Genomic DNA, 20,503 nt, shown 5'->3' on the forward strand with positions numbered 1-20,503 from the left:
ATTGTGATAAAACCGTTTGAGACACACTGAGATAACTTAGACTAAAGTGAACTATCTAAACACTCAGAGTCCTTTACCTCACTGAGCCTCTCAGGGCACATGGAAAATGTAACCGGGGTGAAAAGGGTGTTATCTTTACTTAATTATGAATGTGAACATCAAGGCCAAAAATTAGTTTTTTTTGTATTATATTTGTATTATATTTCCATTTAATCTTGTGGACGTGCAGATTCCCTGTCCTCCATCAGGGGGTGCTGCAGCACCCTCAGCACCCCTACTTACCACCGCCCTGTATGAAAAGGTTCAACTACGCACACACACATCATCTCGGCTCGCGCGGCACGCTCACAGGCATAGATTGTGCAATAAAGTATTGCGCACCTTGGAGGTGCAGTGCAGGCATATTGTTATTCAAGAGATGCGTTGTTCTTTTGGAAAACATGTTTTTCTTTTAGCCTATTTACCTCGTTAAAGGTGGGGTAGGTAAGTTTGAGAAACCGGCTCGAGATCGCTAGAATTTGAAAATACACAACCGGAGAAAATCTGCCACTTCCTTATAGAGCCCCTCCTCCAACACACACGAACGCGCACATGACCAATGAGGGCACGAGATAAGTTTGTGCACAGATGGAAGGCTGACAGGCAGGTAGGCCATCCAGTTATTTTAGCCGGGCCGGCTAAAATGATTGGTCGTACTTTTTACAGTATTACAGCTTCCACAGATGACATTTTTTTATGGATTTTTTGTCAAAGCACTTAAGATATTCATTGCTATCGGGATGTTAAGAGCATTCCATGGAATATATCAAAAAGTGTATCTCGAGCCGGTTTCTCAAACTTACCTACCCAACCTTTAACGTAAATAATACTCATTACATTGACACATGCATTATTTGTGATTAAAATAATGGTTGTTGGTAATGTATTAGCGACCCCCACAGATGTATGATTTCACTGCGTCCGTGGGAGCTCAGACCCCTCCTTATGGGAGCTCAGCTCCCATTGGCTCCCACATAACTCGAAACCTGGTCTTATGGTCTCACATCCCAGAGACCCAGCCCATTGTCCTCTGTAGTGGACATTTTGTTCTCATGCATATCCTTTTACTGTTTTGAGCTACTCTACCTGCTGCATTGTACAGAGGACATCTTGGGCTTTCCAGGTTAAAATTGAATGCTGGGAAGTTCCTCTTTATTTTCATCCAAAATGGCAGGCACCAACAACATTTCATAGGAGGAGGACGTGTATGTCAGATAGTGTATGTTATTGAAATAACAGCTCTTTTATAAATGTCAGTTCCAGTGGAAATCAGGACCATCTTCATGTACTTAATGACTTGTTGTTGCAGGAAACAGAACTGAAGCAGACATATACTGTACGAGATAGTTGAGGGAGATACTGATTTTGAGCTCTCAGATGATGAGGGATGAGGATTTCACACCTGGGATAGTGGAGGGTGAAGAAGAAGAGGGAAAAGTTGCAGGAGGCTCAGATGAGCAGACATATACAGACATAGAGACAGATAGGGATGAGCAGGAAAGACATGTCCCTCTGTGGGCCAAGAGTAGCAAGTCTGTTTTATTGCTTTTTTATTGAAGTGGTGCCATGAAAAATTAGAATTGCCTCAGGAATTCAAAGTTTGTTCCTATGAGTATGATCAATTGGAGACCACATCCATGAAACAAGTCAAGATGACCCTACACCCTGTGCAGACTGGAATCCAATTTAGTGCTTTTCCCAGTACATTGACAACAAAAAACAAACTAGTTTAGTGTCCAACTATACAACAATGTTCAGATCAATTACTTATGTGAACGTATTCCTGTATTAATATCAATCTATAGGCATACTATGTTACATACTTTACATACATTACTTTTCACCAAAAAGGTCTTCAGGTTCACTACATTGGACATACTGTACAATTAAAAATGTGTTTAAATAAAATAAGTCTAAATTGCAAAATGTAATCCTATCACAATATTTTTTAATTGGAAGACACTTTCTTTCCTCGGTTCCCATGAGGAACAGTACCATAGCATGTAGGAAGAGTGTCAGCTGATGGTGTGTACATTATGGAATATTACTTACAGTACTAGACAATATACATTACGCATACTAGCCTTTGGTCTTTTCTGCACTTTATTTCCGCTTTTAGAAAGTTGGAAAGCCAATGGCAAAACAGAGAACCTTTGTAACTTTTCATTTGTATTGGATTTTTGTCTGTCCAGATCCGAACACCTGTTAAAATGAATATATTCTGCATGCCAGGACAGCTGTGTGCATCTGTCATGGATCATTTGGCCAGCTCATACCAACAATTCTATGCAGCTATCGAGTAAATCAGTAAAAAAATATCGTCCAATGTCAGAGTAGCATTAATTCTGTTGATTTTTGTTGTCGCTGTGCAGCAAGATCACAGGTGCAGGATTGCCAACAGATTGACTGGTCTGGTTCAGCCAACGGTATTGGATGCATTTAAAAGGTGAACATAATACAGGATATTTCCCAGGTCAGTTATCTGTCTCGAATATAAAAGTTAATTATAGGACATCCCTTAGGTTATGATCAATTACTTTTCATGTAACAGATATTTAGCTGTAAAGCATTCATTTACACTTTTTGATAAATAAGTTTCAGTTTTTAATAGACTGTCATGAAAAGAAATGTGTATTATATTTTGAATTTGTTCTTTTGGTTTATACATAATGAAACGAAAGTTAAAACAGACAAAACATTTAAAAAACATCAAATGAAAGAGAAATCTCACAACCTTACAGGAATTCTTAATACTTACTGTGATATATGCAAACCTATTATTATTGTAAGAGAAGGAAAGATGAAAGTTAACTCAAATGACAGGAAAACAAACACACTGATTAAGTACCGCTTGGTCACATATCACATATGAGAGGATAGCTGTTTGCTTTTATCAAAAAATAAATGTAAAGATATCTATGTAAATGAAGGCAGCAGGCATTGCACAGCGGAAACACAACTGGTTAGCCTGTAATGTGGTTATGGTGGCAGAGGGATGCCATGTGGACAAGCTGGTTCTTCACAGTCCTGTTCAGCTAATCTGAGCCGAGGAAAACTTTATATTGGAGTGGCAGTATGTATGGCGAATGGCCTCAAACTTTTCGATGAGGGTTGTGAATGATGGCCGTTGTGCTGAGTCTGCAGCCCAACACTGCTCCATTAAAATCTTCACCTGTTGGTTAAAAAACAATAATTGTTAATATATCAGTCTACTCATAATCTGAATAAAATGTCAAGAGTGTTTAATTAGTATGTTACCTCATGTGGACAGTTTTCGGGGCCAGGCAATCGGTGCTGCTTCTCCAACAGCTTTATGAGCACCATCACAGTCATGTGTTCCTTGGTGTCTTGCATCATTTCCCTGAACTTCTACAAAACAAACACAACAGAGCAGATTGTGCATCTTACAAAGGGATTCAAAATTGACTGTAATTGTCTAAAATGGGAATTTATTCTGATTAGAGCTTGTTATAAGAGGCCGGTGATGATGTACCTCTTGCGGGCTTTGGCGATGTACACAGCGGGTCAGGATCTCATACAACGTAACGCCAAAGGACCAAACATCTGACTCAAAGGAGAATTTGTATTCCTTCAAGCACTCAAGGGCATACCTATGCATACAGAAAAAAACACAGTTGAATGGTTATCATGGAACAGATCATTGAATCCATATTTTAAGTGCTGCGTGAACTTACCAGAAGACGGGACTGTCCCCCTCCTCACGGACACGATAGTAGACATCGCCTTCAGGGATGTATTTGGTCAGGCCAAAGTCTCCAATCTTCACCAAACTCTCATTTTCCACTAAGACATTTCGGGCAGCGAGGTCTCGATGGATGTATCGTTTAGAGTGCAAGTACTCCATACCCTTTGAACGTAGACAACATAAATGAAAGATGGATCTAATAAAGATAGGATTGCAAACTTTAACAGTGTAAAAAAAACTGATGAACAAAGTTTTTAAAAAGGAAACTGTTGTGGCTCATCTTTTAAGAAGTATCTCACCCACTATAGAACAGACTAACTTGAATTTGGAAATCTGGATTAGCAAAATCAACACAAAACATCTGCACTCACCTGACAGATCTGCTGAGCGAACATAAGGCACTGAGGCCTTCCCAGCTTACGTTTGGGAAGGTACTCCTTCAGGCTCCCCAGAGGAAGGTACTCCATTATCAGCTGCACCACCTGTCCTCCTGAGAATGTACAAAGCATCAGTACTCATCCTTCATTCTCCATCAAAGGCACGAATGACCTGCTGCCTACTCTAGTGCTGAAGGGGCTGTGATGCTCAGTGTGCTGTGAGATGAAGTTTATAATATTGACATACAAGGGAGACAGGGTTGCATTTTGAAAAGATTTTCAATATCTACAGAAAAAAAGCAAGGAACAAAAATCTATTCCCTGAATTGTCCGCTGACCACTGTAAGCTGAAACAGAGTAGTCATCAAGCACTTCTTTCCACATGTAGTCAATGTATGTTCATTTATATTTCAAATAGAAATGCGGTAAATGCAACTTTTTTTAAGTTTGACCTTGCATTTAAAAAAAAATATGTCAAAGAACGTTAATTGACAACATGCAAACACATTTTTGTAACTTTTTTGTAGTGGCAAATTCAATTGTATGTCACATACAAAAAGTTATCATATGAGCAGGGGAGAAGGCCAGCAGAAAAAGCCAAGGATTTTGATTTTGAAGTAGCATGCATGGGATTGAATTGCAATCTTATGCATTTTCACTTTTTCACTGATGTTTTCATAACAGATGCATCTCTAATTTCAAAAAACCTAAAGGAAGCAGTCCGAAGACAGCTGAGGACTCACCGAGTTCAGTACAACAGCCTTTGTACTTGACAATGTTGCTGTGATAGAGGGACTTGAGGATGTTAATCTCCTTCATCCAGCCTTCAAGCACTTGACTGTTCTCTTGTTTCAGAGCCTTCACGGCCACGCGCTCTCCTGTCCCATCATTGGCCGGGTCGTACTGGTAGAGAGTCACCTTCCCAAAGTGTCCCTGCAGACGGAGCAATGAGCAGGGGGATTATTCTCGAGCATACAGGAAGAAGAATACTACAGGTAATGTGGTATTGGAACTTACCTCTCCCAAGTCCCTCATCTTTTTCAGGTAGCGTTTGTGGAACACGCTCGGGTCTGAGTCAGGGAGACTTTCACTGGGGGATATATCCGGATCTGTGATCAAGAAAAACCAAGACAAATTATATATATCACCAAAATTAGACTGACAAAAAAACTAAGAGGTGAGCTAGTAAAGACCCACTTTTGATTATGATGTCTGTGAGCTCTCTGAGCACAGTGAGGAACGAAGGCCTCTCCATTGGCTCGTAGGTCATACACATGTTGATGAAGCGAGCCAGTTCCTGGGAGGATGGTTCTGCTAAACGGCCCTTTTGTTGATAAAAGCGCTCTTTCTGTTGTGGGGGGGGGGGGGGGGGGTTACATTGTTACAAATGGAAGTCAACAGGGCAGGTGCAGCTTGTGGCTGTTGGAAGAGAAATACCTCTGACAATGTGCTGCCACTCATTGGAAGATCGCCGTTGTTGCAGATTTCCAGCAAGGTAACGCCAAAGCTCCACTGGTCAGCAACATTTCCAATGGGTGCGCCGCTTTCCACACACTCGGGGGCAATCCAGGGGATACGCTCAAGACGCTCTACAGTGCAGAATAGGGACAATTAAAAGTAACAGAGGTGAAATCAATACATTTTTGTGTGCTCTGGTTAAACTTTTTTGGAAGAAAAACATAAAAACAGCAGAATTTAGACAAAACTAACCATGGTGTTTAGAAAACATATGTGAGCAGTTTGAGATTGACTGATTTAATTCTTAAATAACACATTGTGAGATAAAACTTTAAGAGAACAGGACACAAGTCAGAGGAAATGGTCTGGTAGACATTTCCTGCTTCCGAAATCAGATTTATCAGTAAGGCAGAACAGTAAAGAAGCAGAGAAGTCTTGAAGCTGACTGAGACCTTCTTGGAAAGTGAGGTTTATTAGGAGTTTAAGTAAAGGGAATTCCTGGTACTGACCTTCCCTTGAAAGGACACTCAGGGCAATTCCTGGGTCGCTCAGCTTGACAAAAGGAGAGGTGCCAAGCTCGAGACCTCGCCTTGCCACCAGAATGTTCTTAGCACAGACGTTTCCATGAAACAGCCGTTTGGTCTCCTACAAGGATGACAAACTTACTGGTAATGTGTTTTTGTGATGCGAAGTATCGAAGAAAACAAGTGAAACATAAACTATTATCGTTGTTAATCTTAAGGCAAAAATGAACCACTTATCGTTAAGTTTTGTTTGATAATAAGATAGTATCATTTCCTTCCTGCAGCTCAGACTCAAAACTTGACGTCCGGTTTAATAGCCCCACTCCCCTCTTTCTGTTAATATTTTATATATTCTAAATATTTTAGCACCTGATTGTAAAGCTTAAGACGATCTAAAGATGAATTGTACCACACTTACATTACATCACTCTCAATTCACGTTAATGACCACTTAGCTGTGGTCAATGTAAGTGAATTGTATTGAATAATAATCTGTGGCACTCAAAAACAAAGTAGTGTTTGCACTCACAAGATAATTGAGGGCAATGGCAAGCTGTTTTGCAACAATGAATTTCCACTGAGGAGTCACAGATGCCTTTTCCTTTCGAAGGAAAACATCCAAAGGCCCAAACTCCACAAATTCTTCCACCATGATATCTGTTAAGGAAGAAACAGGTTTGACAGATTGAAGGTTCCAGTACATCCCCAAAATGCATGTAAACAAGAAGCATCCTCTTTAAAAACAGAACAGGGCGAGTGTGTATTTGCATTTGCGTCACGGCTCACTTGATACAGGGATCATACATTTGACTAAAAACACAAACCATGTGTGTGATGAGGAAGTAGCAAACGAGGAAGTCACACATCTAAAAGTATAATCTGAGTTTGTGACGGTGAACAGTGTTGTTGCTCTTACTTTCAGATCCTTTGACTGACACGCCATGTACAAACACCAGGTGACTGTGGGACACCTGGCTCATGAGACTCGCAGTTTCTAAAAAACCCTTAGAGAGAAGGGAGAGAGTAAAGATTACTTCGAAAATATACATGAGTGTTGGTAACTATTGAGGCCTTTTTCAGAGATCACAAGGCTTACTATATCGATATCTTTATCACTTTGGTCCAGAATCTTGAGAACCACAGGGATTCCTTTGCGGTCAGCCAAGTTGTTGTTGTTGAACTCGTCATCCTCATCATTTTCCCCCCCCGCCTCGCACCAGCAGACGTCCTGAGTAGATGTTAGTTCTTGTCCCGCGGCCCAAATGTTGTTCCTGATGGTAAACAACATTTGCTGGTCAGTCACACAACTGAGAACAAGAACGTTAGTCCGGTGGAACAGATGGTCATATGTAGGTGGAGAGTTTGTCTTGTCACCTGTACGAGCTCTCTGTCCTTGATCTGGTGGAAGCGCAGCTGAGTTGTGTTCAGGAACAAGGACTCCGTGCGAGCACCTTGCCTCATCACCAGAAGGTTGGAGAGCTCTACATCACACAAACATAGATTATGTTAAAGGGATGGTTCACCACAAAAATATTGTTCTCCCTTGCTCAATCTAGATCATTCCGGTGTGAGTTGCATAGTGTTATCAACCCTGCAGATCTTTGCTTGAATGTGATGAAACAAAATGTCACTTGTCTTGTGGTGCTTTAAGAGACAGAACAACGCTTGATTAATTGAAAAAACGTATTGGCAATATATTTTAAATGAGCTGGTTACTTCGGATAACCCACAGACATTGAAATATTTTATAGGAACTATTCTCCTCCCACCAAACTACAGCCGCCAATGAATGAGCATAAGCCTCTTGTCCATGACTAGATGTAGGCCTTCTTCTGCACTGTAGAGAAACATTGTTTGTTCTCTGGATTATCTTCAGTAACTGGGTCAGGATTTCAATTGTTTTGATGGCACTTTGAGCACTACAAGCCAAGTTCCATGTAGTTATATAACAATATTTGAGAGAAATAAGTCATCTCTATAGTCGATATCTCCAACACTCTGCATCACATCAAAACAAGGTCGATAAACAGCGCTGAAAGTGAGAGCAAAATTATGTATTTATGATTTTAAGGTGAAGACAGAAAATCTTTAAAATACACAGTGGGCATAAGTCAGCAAAACAGATCAATAATTGAAAAGCCCAATTGACACAAACCTGCTTGTTTTGGAAAACAGCATTTCTTGACAGTAAAGCTGTCCGAACCAGACTGGAGCACAAAGGTCTTGAGGCTTTCTGTGAGCTCCTTCATACTGGAGAACTCTCGATCCCAGCCCTCCAGACAGAACTTGGAACCCTTGAGCTGAATCCGAAACTGCTTGTGGTTTGGCCTTGATCCATTCTGTGAGCCAGAAGTACATATAAACACACACATTTCCACAATCACTGCACTGCAATCTATTCAAGAGAGTAGTGTGGGTGTTGACTTACCTCATTTTTTTTCATGACTGCTAGGATGATGCGGTGATAGTCGAGGGCACTCCAGCGTACCAGGAAAGCTCCCTCCTCTGCCTCCTTTTTCAGCTTCAGCAGCACAAAATCATCACTGGAATCACAGCAGAGTTGTGATATAACACACTGTGTTTCTCCACATCCTGCTTGTATCTGTATGTGCATGTGTAAGAGGATAAAACTCACTGCATAGGTCCATGCAGTCCATTTGCTACACTCAGCACTACCCTTGGGGGAGCCACTTCATGACAAAGAAAGTGGTGGGCGAATGCAGTCAGCCGGTTGTATCCATCTAGCAGGGAGATGAAGGAACGGGCCTCCTGGCTGGAGTTCATCTGAACCTCCTACATACACGCACAGAAACACCACTAGCTTACAATCAGAGATTCCTCCTACAGACGCATTCAAAACATAATGAAACCCCTGAAGCGTACTCAAAGCTCCTATAGCCATAAACAGGTAGAATTAGCACACAGTACAGGACATTCACGCTTTAAAGATTTAACAATCTGATCAGGAGAACATCTTATATTCAGAATACCAATTAAACTAATGCATCACAAACACATTTACCAATTAAATGTATGTATTTTAGCTTTTACATAAAAGGGTAAACAAGTGCTCTCACCATGCAGTGGTTGTCCTGAGTGCTAATGCACACATTATCTCCAGTGAGGGCTATGTGCGTAATTTCAGGGAAATCACAGAAGGACGTCCATTTGTTGGGAGTGTTTGCGTTCGGTTGGTCGGACTGTTTTGTTTTCTTCATGTAGTCATTTCTGAGGTAAGTGTTTGCCAGTGCCTAGATAAAGAGACTGAATCAACAAAATGTCCACACTGGAAGAATACACAACCGGCCACAGAATGAGACCATCCAAGCTTGAAATTGCATTCTAACAAACCTTCTGACCAGAGACTTTCCTCCACTGAATCCCCTTGGTGCCTGACACCATTATCTCGTGTGTGGCGGGATCTATAAAGCTGTCTTTTGAGGCACCCTCTGTTTGGGCGGTGTTGGAGAAAGAGCTGCTTCCATCCCCGTCCTCTCGAAGCTCCAGCTGGGATACAGAGAAGGTTTCTGTTCCAAAACTCAGTGACAAGTGTTCAAGAGTAGAGATGTACTTGTACATGATTTCCTGTGCGCCCAGTCTCCCCTTATCAACAGTGTGCTGCTGGAAGGTCCGCACAAACTCTGCAAACACCCGACGGATCCTGATTTTCGTCAGGAAGTTGACTCTGGAAATGTGTTTGGCGAAAGATCTTGGAATGCATCGTAGGAAGCTGAAAGAAAAAAATACATTTCAATGTTACCTGGATCAGGTGCTTTAATTAGATTACAATAACAGTTAGATTTATATAACAGTACAACAAACACAATCTATTTATAATAAGACTAATACATATCTTTCATCAGAACATATTCAAATTCATATAGACCATTTAGTATAGAGGTTGACAGATTTACAGATTAACGTGCAATAAGTCGTTGTTACTTCTTCACTGCCCCATGTTCAATCCTTCCAAAGTAATTACCTGATTTGTTGGGCAACATCTTGCAAGGAGCAGCCTGTTTGCATTGCCTGATGTGAGAGTTGAAGCACAGCCATCCCCAAGCTCTCATTTTCGAAGCGATTCAACTTCTCCTCTGAGTCCACGTCTTCCACCTGTACCACTTCGTTCACAAATTCATATTTAGCCTTTTGGAGACAGGAGAAGCAAAGAGGTTAAGTACTTAAATAGGTTGAACCTGTGAAAATTGTGCCCTCCTATAATACACACAAATTACCAACCTGGGAGAACAGGTATTGTAAGGATGCGATTTCAAGCAAGGGAGAACCTCCCTGACCTGCCCCAGATCTGAGAGCATAACGGTAAACACTCGGCTCCTTCCCACTGAGTCCGTGCCAGTTCCGAAAGTAGAACCTAGATACAAGGAAAACAGAGAAAGATTGTGAATATGTTTCATCTGTGTGTATATAACAGTGCTATAAAAACACACTTACCTTATACAGTAGTGAAGTACAAGGCTGTTCTCTGGAGTAAACGTGTGGTTTGGACTGTACCAGCAGCTTGATTGTGGATTGTACAGCGCAAACAACACATGGCATAGAGGAGTTATACCTGGGGAATAACACAGGGATGTTACACACACTAGCCACCAGCAGGATGAAATACCACAAGAAGATAAACGTTTACTTTGGTCTGTATGTGTGTATTCGGTCACTCTCACCTACAGCCTCCGCAGCTGAGATGCACAGGTCTTCTGCTGTAACTTCTCCATCTGTATGGGACAAATATCTTTCCCCTTCCTTTGACCAGAACATGTAAACATGGATACCAGGACCCTGAGGGGGGTCACACAGGCTCGGGAACGCCCCGTGCATTGAATGCTTGGATGACCCACGTTTGGACATGATGGGGACAGCCAAATCACTAACGAACACAAAGTAAAGGAGAGTATTTGCCTGTCATCAACTGTTGCATTGGGTGGAATCACGAAGGCATTATGAAGGCTTGAGTCAACAAGGCAAGGCAAGGCTACTTTATTTATATAGCACCGTTCAACACAAGGCAAAGTGCTTTAAGCTTTAAGAAATAGTGCAGCAGAAACACATTACAAAATGGCATTTTTAAAAACAGTAATTCAAAAGCTAATATAATAAAATAAAAAAAACATAAAACAAGCTAATATATAAAATACATGAATAAAGGTTCAAATGCAGTGTAAGATATGAAAGCAACGACAAAAAGAAAAATCTTCAGCCTGGATTTAAAAGTAGTAAAAGAGTTGCAGCAGAACTGCAGGACCTGCAGGCGTTTAGAAATATCAACCTTGCGTTTTTCTCTATTTTTAGTTTCAAACTGAAAAACAAACTTAAAACTAACATGCTCTTCCCAAATGACACAACATGTAGAAATAACTTCTTAGAATATGTTGTCAGGAAATGTGTCACTAGGCCTACCGAGGAAATATTACTCGTCTAACTTGTCTACATTATACAACACTGTACAGCACCATAACAGGTATACAAGTTATTTTGTTTTAATATGAATACATTATGATATAACAGATTGCGTCATTCGGTGGCTCATAATCACGCGTCCTGAAGCATTTCACGGTGTATCCGACATCTATGACCAGGAAATATGTAAACACAATTGGAGACATAAAGCTAAACAACCGGTCTAAAAAAGAAGTATCTTACCATTGAACGTCGAACTTTTCACAGACTTATTTCAAAGCCAAAGAAGAGAAGAAGGGACAGTCGGGTTTCATTATCTTCTGAGCGTATTTCCCCTTCGCCCACACAAGTTTCTGTTGAACTGCGAAGTGTTGACTCGGCAGACCGCTGGTTCCTGAACGCAATACGGTCACTCCCTCCACCAGGCATGCGCGCACACGCACGTATACATGACTTTTCAAAATAAAACGTCGAGAATTAAAGCGATGAAATGTGTAGGTATACATTGACGTGTATAACTTCTTAGATAGATTAGATATATAACAAAGTATGCAGCACACGGGTGGAAATAGAACTCCTATTGTATACCATTCTTATGTGTAAAAGTAGCAATACTCAAGTAGACAAATACTAAATGATTAAGCTCAAAATGACTTGAAGTATCAAATACAATTATTATAAATGACCAGTTTATAATATTGTACTTCTGTCATTATTTAATAATTTCAACTGGCCACTTTTTTTCATGTGCATTTGTTTTATGTCAGGTGTTGAGATTGCATTCTGCACCCACCTTTACATAGTTAGCTATTTCATCCAGTCAGTGTCATGTCCATTTCAATAGCCTTATGTTCTTTAACCTTCTGTCAGGCTAAATGGAGGTACAACAAGTATGTGGCTCCAATCCTTTATCACATTCATTTGTCTCACCCTAAAGCTTGGAGGGATTTTGTCAGTTTGCATTGAGCATTCTTAATTAGTGATGATCAAGATGATGCTTCATTGATTTTCATATTGCCAGTTTTAACATCCAGCAAATGTCCAATTTTGCACTCTCACCTTCAAAATAAAAGCATTGAAAGTAAAAATATAGAATCCAACCACACGTACCTGGCACTGTCGGTACTGTTATTAATAGTGTTTGTCATTTAATGTGTATAGTGACGTATTAAAGGGCATAGCATACCCACCCTATTTGGCTACAGTACCATTCAATCTCTATGTAGAGCAAATGTCATTTGTAAATACCAAATGCTTTATTAGAAAACCCATGCAAAGATGCAGTCTCTCCACATTAAAAAGCAGCCGTTACCACGACAACAGGTCTTGCAGATGGATAATATTTGTGTGATTCTTTTATGGTTCTCATTTTCGACCTCTTACTTCATGATTGGAAAAGCATGTCACCCGGACCTTGCATTTATAGAGAAAACCACAACACATTGGCCTTGAGTTTTGGGATATAATTCAACCTTTAGTTAAGCAAGTTTGTAGAAAATGTCACTTTTGGGGAAATAACCATCTGAATACATGGTTGCTTGAGCCCTGAAAGTCTAACAAAAAACATTAAATGTGTAAATGACAAAAAAAAAAAATCCATCCATCATTAAGTGCACAACCTGAATATGTATAGAACGGTTTTCAACTATACAACAGCACAAATGAAGCAGGCAGGCACTCACACAAATTGATAGGTGTACACAAATAAATGTAAGAACACAGCTTATGTCTAAACAAAAAAAAGACCTAAACACAAGCAGCACTTTCTTTTCCAAGCAGGAGTTACTGATGCAATGTTGTTGTGCAGATAGGTGAATGCTAGTCTCAGCTTAATATTTAAAAAAAAAAAAGCTAATGCATTATTTCATGATTGGCCAACTAGTCATACACAAAGTGGAGCCGCAATACAGTGGGTAAGTACATTTGCAAAAACAGCACATCATAGAATCATTGTTGGTCATTCCTTCTTAGTTTCTTCCAGCTCCTGTTTCACCTCTTCATAGGTAGGATCTTCCTCTTTTTCATCCCCATCATCCATCTTGGAGTTAGGGACCCAGAGCCCGGACTCTATGCACCTCTTCATTTGAACCTTCGCCTCCTAAGCACATAAAACAATCACATTTATTAACATACCCAAAGTAGGACAAAGAAGACACACGTGAATCAGGTAACTTTACATTTACATAACTGAAATATGAAATAAGAAACCTACCGTTGGGTCCATTTTGCTAATAGCCTCTTGTAACATTTGGATGTCCTTATCATCAAAGCATTTCTGCATCTCCTGCAATTAAGAACATGTTTTGTAAGGCATTTTAAACTTCAGAAAAGAGAAAAGAGAAGAAAGTGCACATGCGTTTTGTAAAAGGACTCACAGCTGGCAGTGACTCGTACACCTCCACAGGATCTAGCCCTCCAGGTCCCATGCGTTTCTTCCGCTCCTCTTCCTCATACTCTTTCATTGCCTTTTCGATGCGGATCTTTGCCCTGCCCCGAACTCGCTCCTTGAACGACTCTAGCTCGTCGTTGAAAGCTTCCTGGTACTGCTGATCTGCTGTCTGTGAGTGGACACATAGTTTTGTGTGTTGGCAGACATAAACATGAGCATTTAATTCAACATAAAACAGGTATTTTCCTCGGTTTTGGTGTTTCTAAGAATGTTTTGATAAAGTTAGGAACCTAAAGAGTATGTTAACACCTATGGAAAGTCTTGATTTTGCTGACCTCCAGTGGTTTAAAGATTCAACTCGCTGCAGTGTTACAGTACAGGTGTACTCCAGTAACTGTGACATCACTACTACTGTAGGTCTGGTCAGAGTTGAAATTCTCAACCATGATGAAATCAGAATCAGAATACCTTTATCAGTCCCACGGAGGGAAAATGTGCGTAATTACAGCAGGAAAAATAGCCACAGACAGCTTAATGGGGAATAAGGGATAGTGGTGGTCTAATGGAGTGGTTCCCAAACGGTGTGCCGTGAGGCAAGTCCGGGTGTGCCGTGGGATTTTGTGACAACCATACGTTATTATTGCAATATACAACTACACAAAAATAATTATTTTTTAATTTACTATATCAGTACTTTGTATGCACTCATTTCATAATACAGAGGCGGAGAGGTGGTGCGCCAGGCTGGCTTACCTCGCAGACATATTTGGGCATCTCAACGAGTTAAACGCCAAGCTTCAGGGCAGGAATGAAAACATTTTATCATCCACAGACAAGATTCGGGGGTTTATGGGCAAACTTATCCTGTGGCGCGAGGCTTTGGAACAGGGCTCCATGGACATGTTCCCGCTGGCATCAGCTGCGCCGCAGGCAGCTAGGGAGCGCGCTATATATGCCGAACACCTTCAGACCTTAAAAGAGAGGTTTGACCGCTATTTTCCACGTGTGGCTGACATCGAGGACTATGACTGGATCCGAGACCCATTCCACCAGGAATTCCCAACAGAAAAGCTCACTATGAAAGAGAGAGAGGAGTGCGCAGAGCTCCGTGTGGACCGCACACTGAAACTCAAATTTAGTGAGCTCCCACTGGATCAGTTTTGGTTGGCTTCTGCATCGGAGTACCCAAGCATCTCCCACCACGCGATTGAGCAACTTCTTCTTTTTCCCACTACCTACCTGTGTGAGTTGGCGTTCTCTACTCTGGTTTACATGAAGAACAACAGGAGGTCACGGCTCTCTGTTGAACAGGACTTTCGAGTGGCCCTCTCCTCAGTGCCACCAAGGATTAAAAAAATCTGCGCGCCCCGACAGGCACATGTATCTCACTAATTTGTAAGTCGGCAAAATATTTACAATAGCACATGTTTCAATGCCGATTGCTGAAATGTTACATTTATAATTTGTAGTTCAGGACCATGGAGTGTGCAGCTTCCTTGCATTGACAGTTCTCTGTGCTGAATTTCTGCTGAGTTTCCTTTGCCTCATTTTTTATTTTGTGACCTGTCTGGTTTAAATGAGTGTGTTGCTGCTTTGATGAAGCCTAATTTGATAAAGTTTCAAATTAATTTCTGAAATATTTCATGAGTAATATAGTTGTCTGTCACATTTTATTTGGCATTAGTAAATAATTATGCACATTTACAGATATTTTACATGATATGAGTGCGAGGTAGACTTTAAGTGAAACACTCTTGAATACAATAAAATGATTTGATCTAATAAATGCATTCCATTTACGTGTTATAAGCAGGTGTGCACATAACTTTTTGAGTGAGTTACTCAGATGAGTACCAGGAGACAGCGTTTGGTACTCACCCCACATGAAGCGTGGTGTTAATAAGTGCAGTCTTCCTCACTGTCCTCCTCAGTGTCTCCTTCACTGTCCTCTATTTACACTTCTTGCATGCTAGATGATGAAGATGATGAAGATGCACCTCCCTGTCTCTTTGTAAGCCTCCGATTTGCTTTCTCCAAAACTTGTTGCCAAAACTGTGAAGTCCTTGCATTTCCTGAGGCCAAGTTGAAGGATCACATACTAAGAAATTATCACATGACTTGAAGTCATATCTGATTTCAGAGGTGGGAAGTAACAAAGTACACTTATTCAAGTACTGTACTTAGGTACAATTTAAGATACTTGTAGTTTACTTGAGTATTTCTATTTTATGCTACTTTGTACTTCTACTCCACTACAGTTCAGAGGTAAATCATGTACTTTTCTTCCACTACATTTATTTAATACCTTTAGTTACTTTACAGATGTGGATGAATGATGTGAAAATATAATCAAGTGTTAAATCAGACTTTAGTTCCACCTGGAGTAAATCCACAAGCTACCCTGCAGTATACAAAGTCATTCAAACTAATTTTTAAACACTTTAATGATCAATAATTATAAAACATATCATATACATTATTATGAAATGGACCAATCTGCAAAATGACTACTTTTACTGTCGCTACTTTAACTAGATTTTGATGATAATACTTTTCTAATTTTACTTGAGTAACACTTCTTCCACCTCTGTCTGATTTCAAACTCTTCCATTAACAGCCTGAGTAAGTTTGCAGCTGTGTGTTTTACTCCACTTTGTTGTAAATAAAACTGCAGCAGCTTGACCACAGAGCGTGAACGTTGTGATCAGCTGATTTTGCGCAGTTCTCCAGTGTGTGCGCGGGGCACAGAATGTGCACAGGGGAGTCTCCCACCGCAGCCAGTTGACGTAGTTTTGGTACAATTCTGTTGTACACACCGACGTTAACAGCAGCTCCGTCTGTGCACACGGCGACCAACTCTGTCGTCCAGTGATCTAAGCCTCTGCCTCCTGTGAAGCTTCACAGGTCCGTCGGTTATGTCCTGCGCGGCACGGCCAGCACCCAGTTCAATCAGTCATAGAAAGTCTGAAGATTTTAGCAGGGAGCGAAACGGCAAAGTGGCTGCTTAATGTCTTTGTTTTTTTTGGACATGTCTAATAATTTACTCCACTGAGTATTGACAAGAAACATGTGTAGGCGAAATATGTGTTTTGTTTTGATGACCTATCAGGTACGCAAAGGCGCGTTGTGACACAAGTGACGTTACGCATTTCAGATTGTTGCCGCGCATGCGTACCTGCGTACCAGTTATGTGCACCCCTGGTTATAAGGGCTATTTTGCACAATAGGTGTGCCTTGAGATTTTTACTTGTCCTTTGGTGTGCCTTGGGCACAAAAAGTTTGGGAACCAGTGGTCTAATGGATAGTGAGGTGGGCTGAAGATCGGAAGGTTGTGAGTTCAAATCCCGCCAGGAACACCACCATTAGTGTGCCCTTGAGTAAGGCACTTAGTCCTTAGTTACTCCAGGTAGAATGTCCCTGTAATTGGTAATTGTAAGACGCTTTGGATAAAAGCGTCAGGTAAAGTAATGTAATGTTAAATATGTGACATGCATTTAAAAAAGTACTAAGTTATGATATAATAAAAAATAAAAAGTTACATAATTTAAAAAAATACACATCCTGTAACAGTTCTTAGGATTTAGCAGCCAGGTATATATTACACAGTTATTAACGGCATCTATAATGTGTAAAATAATAAAATTGGGTTTAAGACACTGTTGTTTTTTTAGCATCACTTGACTTATTTGCCGATGTCAAAAACTTTAGTTCCTAGTTTAGGGTCTGAGTTTAGCTCCATAGTACCTTGAACTTTTTTTATCAAAAAAGCTATGAATTATTTTATGGACTTTGTGGCAGTTACTCACCTTGATCTTGGCAAAGAATTGCCGAAAGCAGCCGCGGGGATCCACCTTGAGGCTTTTTGCCAATTCCAAAATGAACTGCATGACAATGGTCTGATGAGCCACTTGCTCCATCAATGAGTGTTTCTACAAAAAAAAAGGAATTTAAGAATAATGTACATATTTTCAAAACACTATTGCTGGTGCATGTTAAAGTATCACAATGTTACAGCCCATAAAACAAACTGTAAGTACCAATTCCCATGGAGCTAAATGTTAATAAAAAACATTCTGTTTGTTAGTTTTTACCTCCTCAACTTCAAGGTCAATGCACATGATGACCAGGTAGTTGGCAGTCTCTTCACACACTAGATGAGAGTTGTCAGAGAGGTATTTCTGGCTGTCATCCCAACGCCGCATCATGCCTGTAGTAAAGAAGAAGATAAGAAGAAGATGGACCTTTATTTTAAAGACAGCAATGAAAGGCCAGCTGTACTTTCTTTATATACCAACACTCTGAAAGATGCATAGATATCAATAAGAATTACCAAAATGCTTGATCTGCTTCTCGTTTTTCTCCACAAAGGTTTTATGCTTTGTCTCCTTCTCTTCTTCAGTCTCTTCAGTGGCATCAGGCAGGACATTGACGACGCTCTGAGGAGGACAAACAGGGGCAGAAAATCATCATTACAGACTATGTTTCTGATAAGGACAGAAGCCAATTTATTGTATTATATAATTTTTTTTAATTTTATTTGGATGGATAAATAAAGATATAATTAACCAGATTGTTGCAAAAGGGTGTATATATTTTTTTAGCATAGACCATGCAAATAAATCATCTTTAAATTATCTGAAAAAAGGATAGATACGACCAAATGTACTGTTAAAGTGCTATTGAGAAGTTACTTTTATAATTATTAGACTAAAGACAGAAAAACACGACTCAATATATTCTAATAAATATAAACTTACCAAAGGCTGATATAGTTTATTATTTAGTTTGTTACTTTTGTACTATTACAATCTTCTTAACCACATATCATTTTGTTGAAATAGGGACTTGTAGTGAAAATATAACTATCTGATGCCAATCCTAAATCCAAAATCTGCCTCACCTTGCTGAAACCCTCCTTGCTGAGCGTGTCGACGTTCCATGGCATCTTCTTCTCTTCCCGGTTGTGTTCTGCTAGCTTCTTATCTATATCCCGCTCCTCTTTTTTCTGTTTCTTCTCCTCGGCCTGGGCTTTGCTCAGCTCTGCTTTGGCATCATCGGTTGATGAAGCGGACAGCTCTTGTACTTTCTTTTGTGCCTCTGCCAGCTTACGACGGCTCTCATTAAGTGCCTTGCTTATGTCGTCACCCTTTTTGTGGTAATCTTCCATTCGCTCCACACGTGCCTGAAGAACAGAAATGATAACAGTTATACATAAGTCCACAGCACAGGTACAAGGGTTTCATGTTGTCTTTAGGGAACTGGCTGAAGCCATTGGAGGCAGCTTCTCCATCAGTAATGGTCAGAGATGACAACTTATACCACTGATAGTGACAATATTAGATACACACATTATCTAGAAAATGTGTTGTGATCATTTAAACTAATTAAAATGGGTAATATGATACTTTAGCACCAGCAGTAATGGTAAGACCACAATATATTACAATAACAGTGGGGGTCAGTGTTGCAGAACAAATGCCAATGTAAAAACGTGAAGCAAGCTGTAGTCTGTTTAGCCAAAAATAAATCTGGTTTGGGTCCTTACCCCTCTCAATGATTTATTGAAGTTATGTGCAGTCGTATACATCACCAAAGTGAGAACAGGACAGTTATGAAACGACGTATACATGTAAATACGTACTGTAAATATACAATTGTTTAAATCTGTACCTGGTGTCTCCATCTGAAGAGGCTGGGTGTGTCGATGTTCGGGTGGGTGTCATCTTCATCGTCTGACACCTCGATATGGTCCCACACGCTGTAGTCTATCCTAGACATTATACCAGTACGAGCCAAACAACGTTAGCTTCGGATATGACTCGGCTAAGTTAGGAGGCTAAACTAAGCTATCCTCAATCTCCAATCTAATAAAAGCCGATGAAGCAAACAACTCAACACTTTTTACTAAGATGTTTTAGTAGTCGATGCAGTGGTTGGCTGTTTCTGGCCAAGGAAAACTTAGATGGACCTACACCTACCTAAGGCGGGCTAGCGAGAAACTGCTACAGATTTCTAGAAAGAATCGTTGCTGCACATTTCCGTTTGGCGTCACTGCGTCATTACGTCACTGCGTCATACGCACGTACGACGCCGGAAAATAAAAAAAAGACGACTGTTGTTGTTGTTGACAGTTAAGTGCTAATCAAACTCAAATAAACTGTGTTTCATGCACATGGTTACTGCTTATGTTCTGCAAAAAAAGCGTCAACAATATTTTTGCAACATTTCTGACAGAACACCACTTTTATTTGAATGTATATTTAGGTGATGTAAATTATTCCCAGTAATAAGATGTGTTATCAGAGGCCCGACTGTATTTTCAATTATCATAGATGAGACCTCTGCTTACGTTAAAGATGTGCTAAGTTATATTATTGTTTTATATATATATATATTTAGTATTCAAATTGTTATTATTAATAATAATAATAATATATTAGTATGCTGCCTCATATGGATGTTTCCTTATTTTATATTTACTACTTATGTTGTACATGTCATCTCCAATAACCTATGCCTGTCTGTTTTGTTTGTATTTTAAAAATACAATTTCATGTAATTCATCCAATTTATTTTGTTTATTTTGTATTCTTGAAAA

The 20,503-nt window shown here is 40.1% G+C and overlaps 2 protein-coding genes across 2 annotated transcripts; both read right to left on the reverse strand.

Annotated features, from left to right (window-relative positions):
• Positions 1 to 1,572: 1,572 nt before the first annotated feature.
• Positions 1,573 to 11,914, reverse strand: tyk2 (tyrosine kinase 2). The gene is given in 25 exon segments (XM_034142849.1): positions 1,573 to 3,211; positions 3,298 to 3,408; positions 3,533 to 3,650; positions 3,735 to 3,907; positions 4,117 to 4,235; positions 4,866 to 5,055; positions 5,140 to 5,231; positions 5,320 to 5,470; positions 5,560 to 5,711; positions 6,090 to 6,225; positions 6,634 to 6,761; positions 7,021 to 7,108; positions 7,201 to 7,306; positions 7,308 to 7,375; positions 7,479 to 7,585; positions 8,260 to 8,443; positions 8,533 to 8,647; positions 8,740 to 8,897; positions 9,182 to 9,355; positions 9,456 to 9,834; positions 10,087 to 10,250; positions 10,344 to 10,476; positions 10,557 to 10,674; positions 10,784 to 10,986; positions 11,760 to 11,914. Coding segments are annotated over 24 exon segments (3,489 nt in total). The 5' UTR covers positions 10,968 to 10,986; positions 11,760 to 11,914; the 3' UTR covers positions 1,573 to 3,070.
• Positions 11,915 to 12,748: 834 nt separating this feature from the next.
• Positions 12,749 to 19,976, reverse strand: LOC117493119 (hsp90 co-chaperone Cdc37-like). Its single transcript, XM_034143540.1, has 8 exons — positions 19,576 to 19,976; positions 18,806 to 19,087; positions 18,236 to 18,341; positions 17,997 to 18,112; positions 17,712 to 17,834; positions 13,892 to 14,074; positions 13,729 to 13,800; positions 12,749 to 13,614 (listed from the first exon to the last, which is right to left on the reverse strand). Exons 1-8 carry the CDS (start codon positions 19,681 to 19,683, stop codon positions 13,474 to 13,476), a joined length of 1,131 nt encoding a protein of 376 aa, XP_033999431.1. The 5' UTR covers positions 19,684 to 19,976; the 3' UTR covers positions 12,749 to 13,473.
• Positions 19,977 to 20,503: the final 527 nt, after the last annotated feature.

Source organism: Trematomus bernacchii, unplaced genomic scaffold (genome assembly GCF_902827165.1).
Source record: "Trematomus bernacchii unplaced genomic scaffold, fTreBer1.1, whole genome shotgun sequence".
NCBI lineage: Eukaryota > Metazoa > Chordata > Actinopteri > Perciformes > Nototheniidae > Trematomus > Trematomus bernacchii.

Excerpts from the sequence above, each read along its gene's own strand:
- LOC117493119 (XM_034143540.1), bottom strand. The coding sequence starts at position 19,683 with ATGTCTAGGATAGACTACAGCGTGTGGGACCATATCGAGGTGTCAGAC. Across the intron at positions 19,088-19,575 it reads TCTTCAGATGGAGACACCAG|GCACGTGTGGAGCGAATGGA; the intron begins GTACAGATTTAA and ends TCTGTTCTTCAG. Across the intron at positions 18,342-18,805 it reads GCAAGGAGGGTTTCAGCAAG|AGCGTCGTCAATGTCCTGCC; the intron begins GTGAGGCAGATT and ends TGTCCTCCTCAG.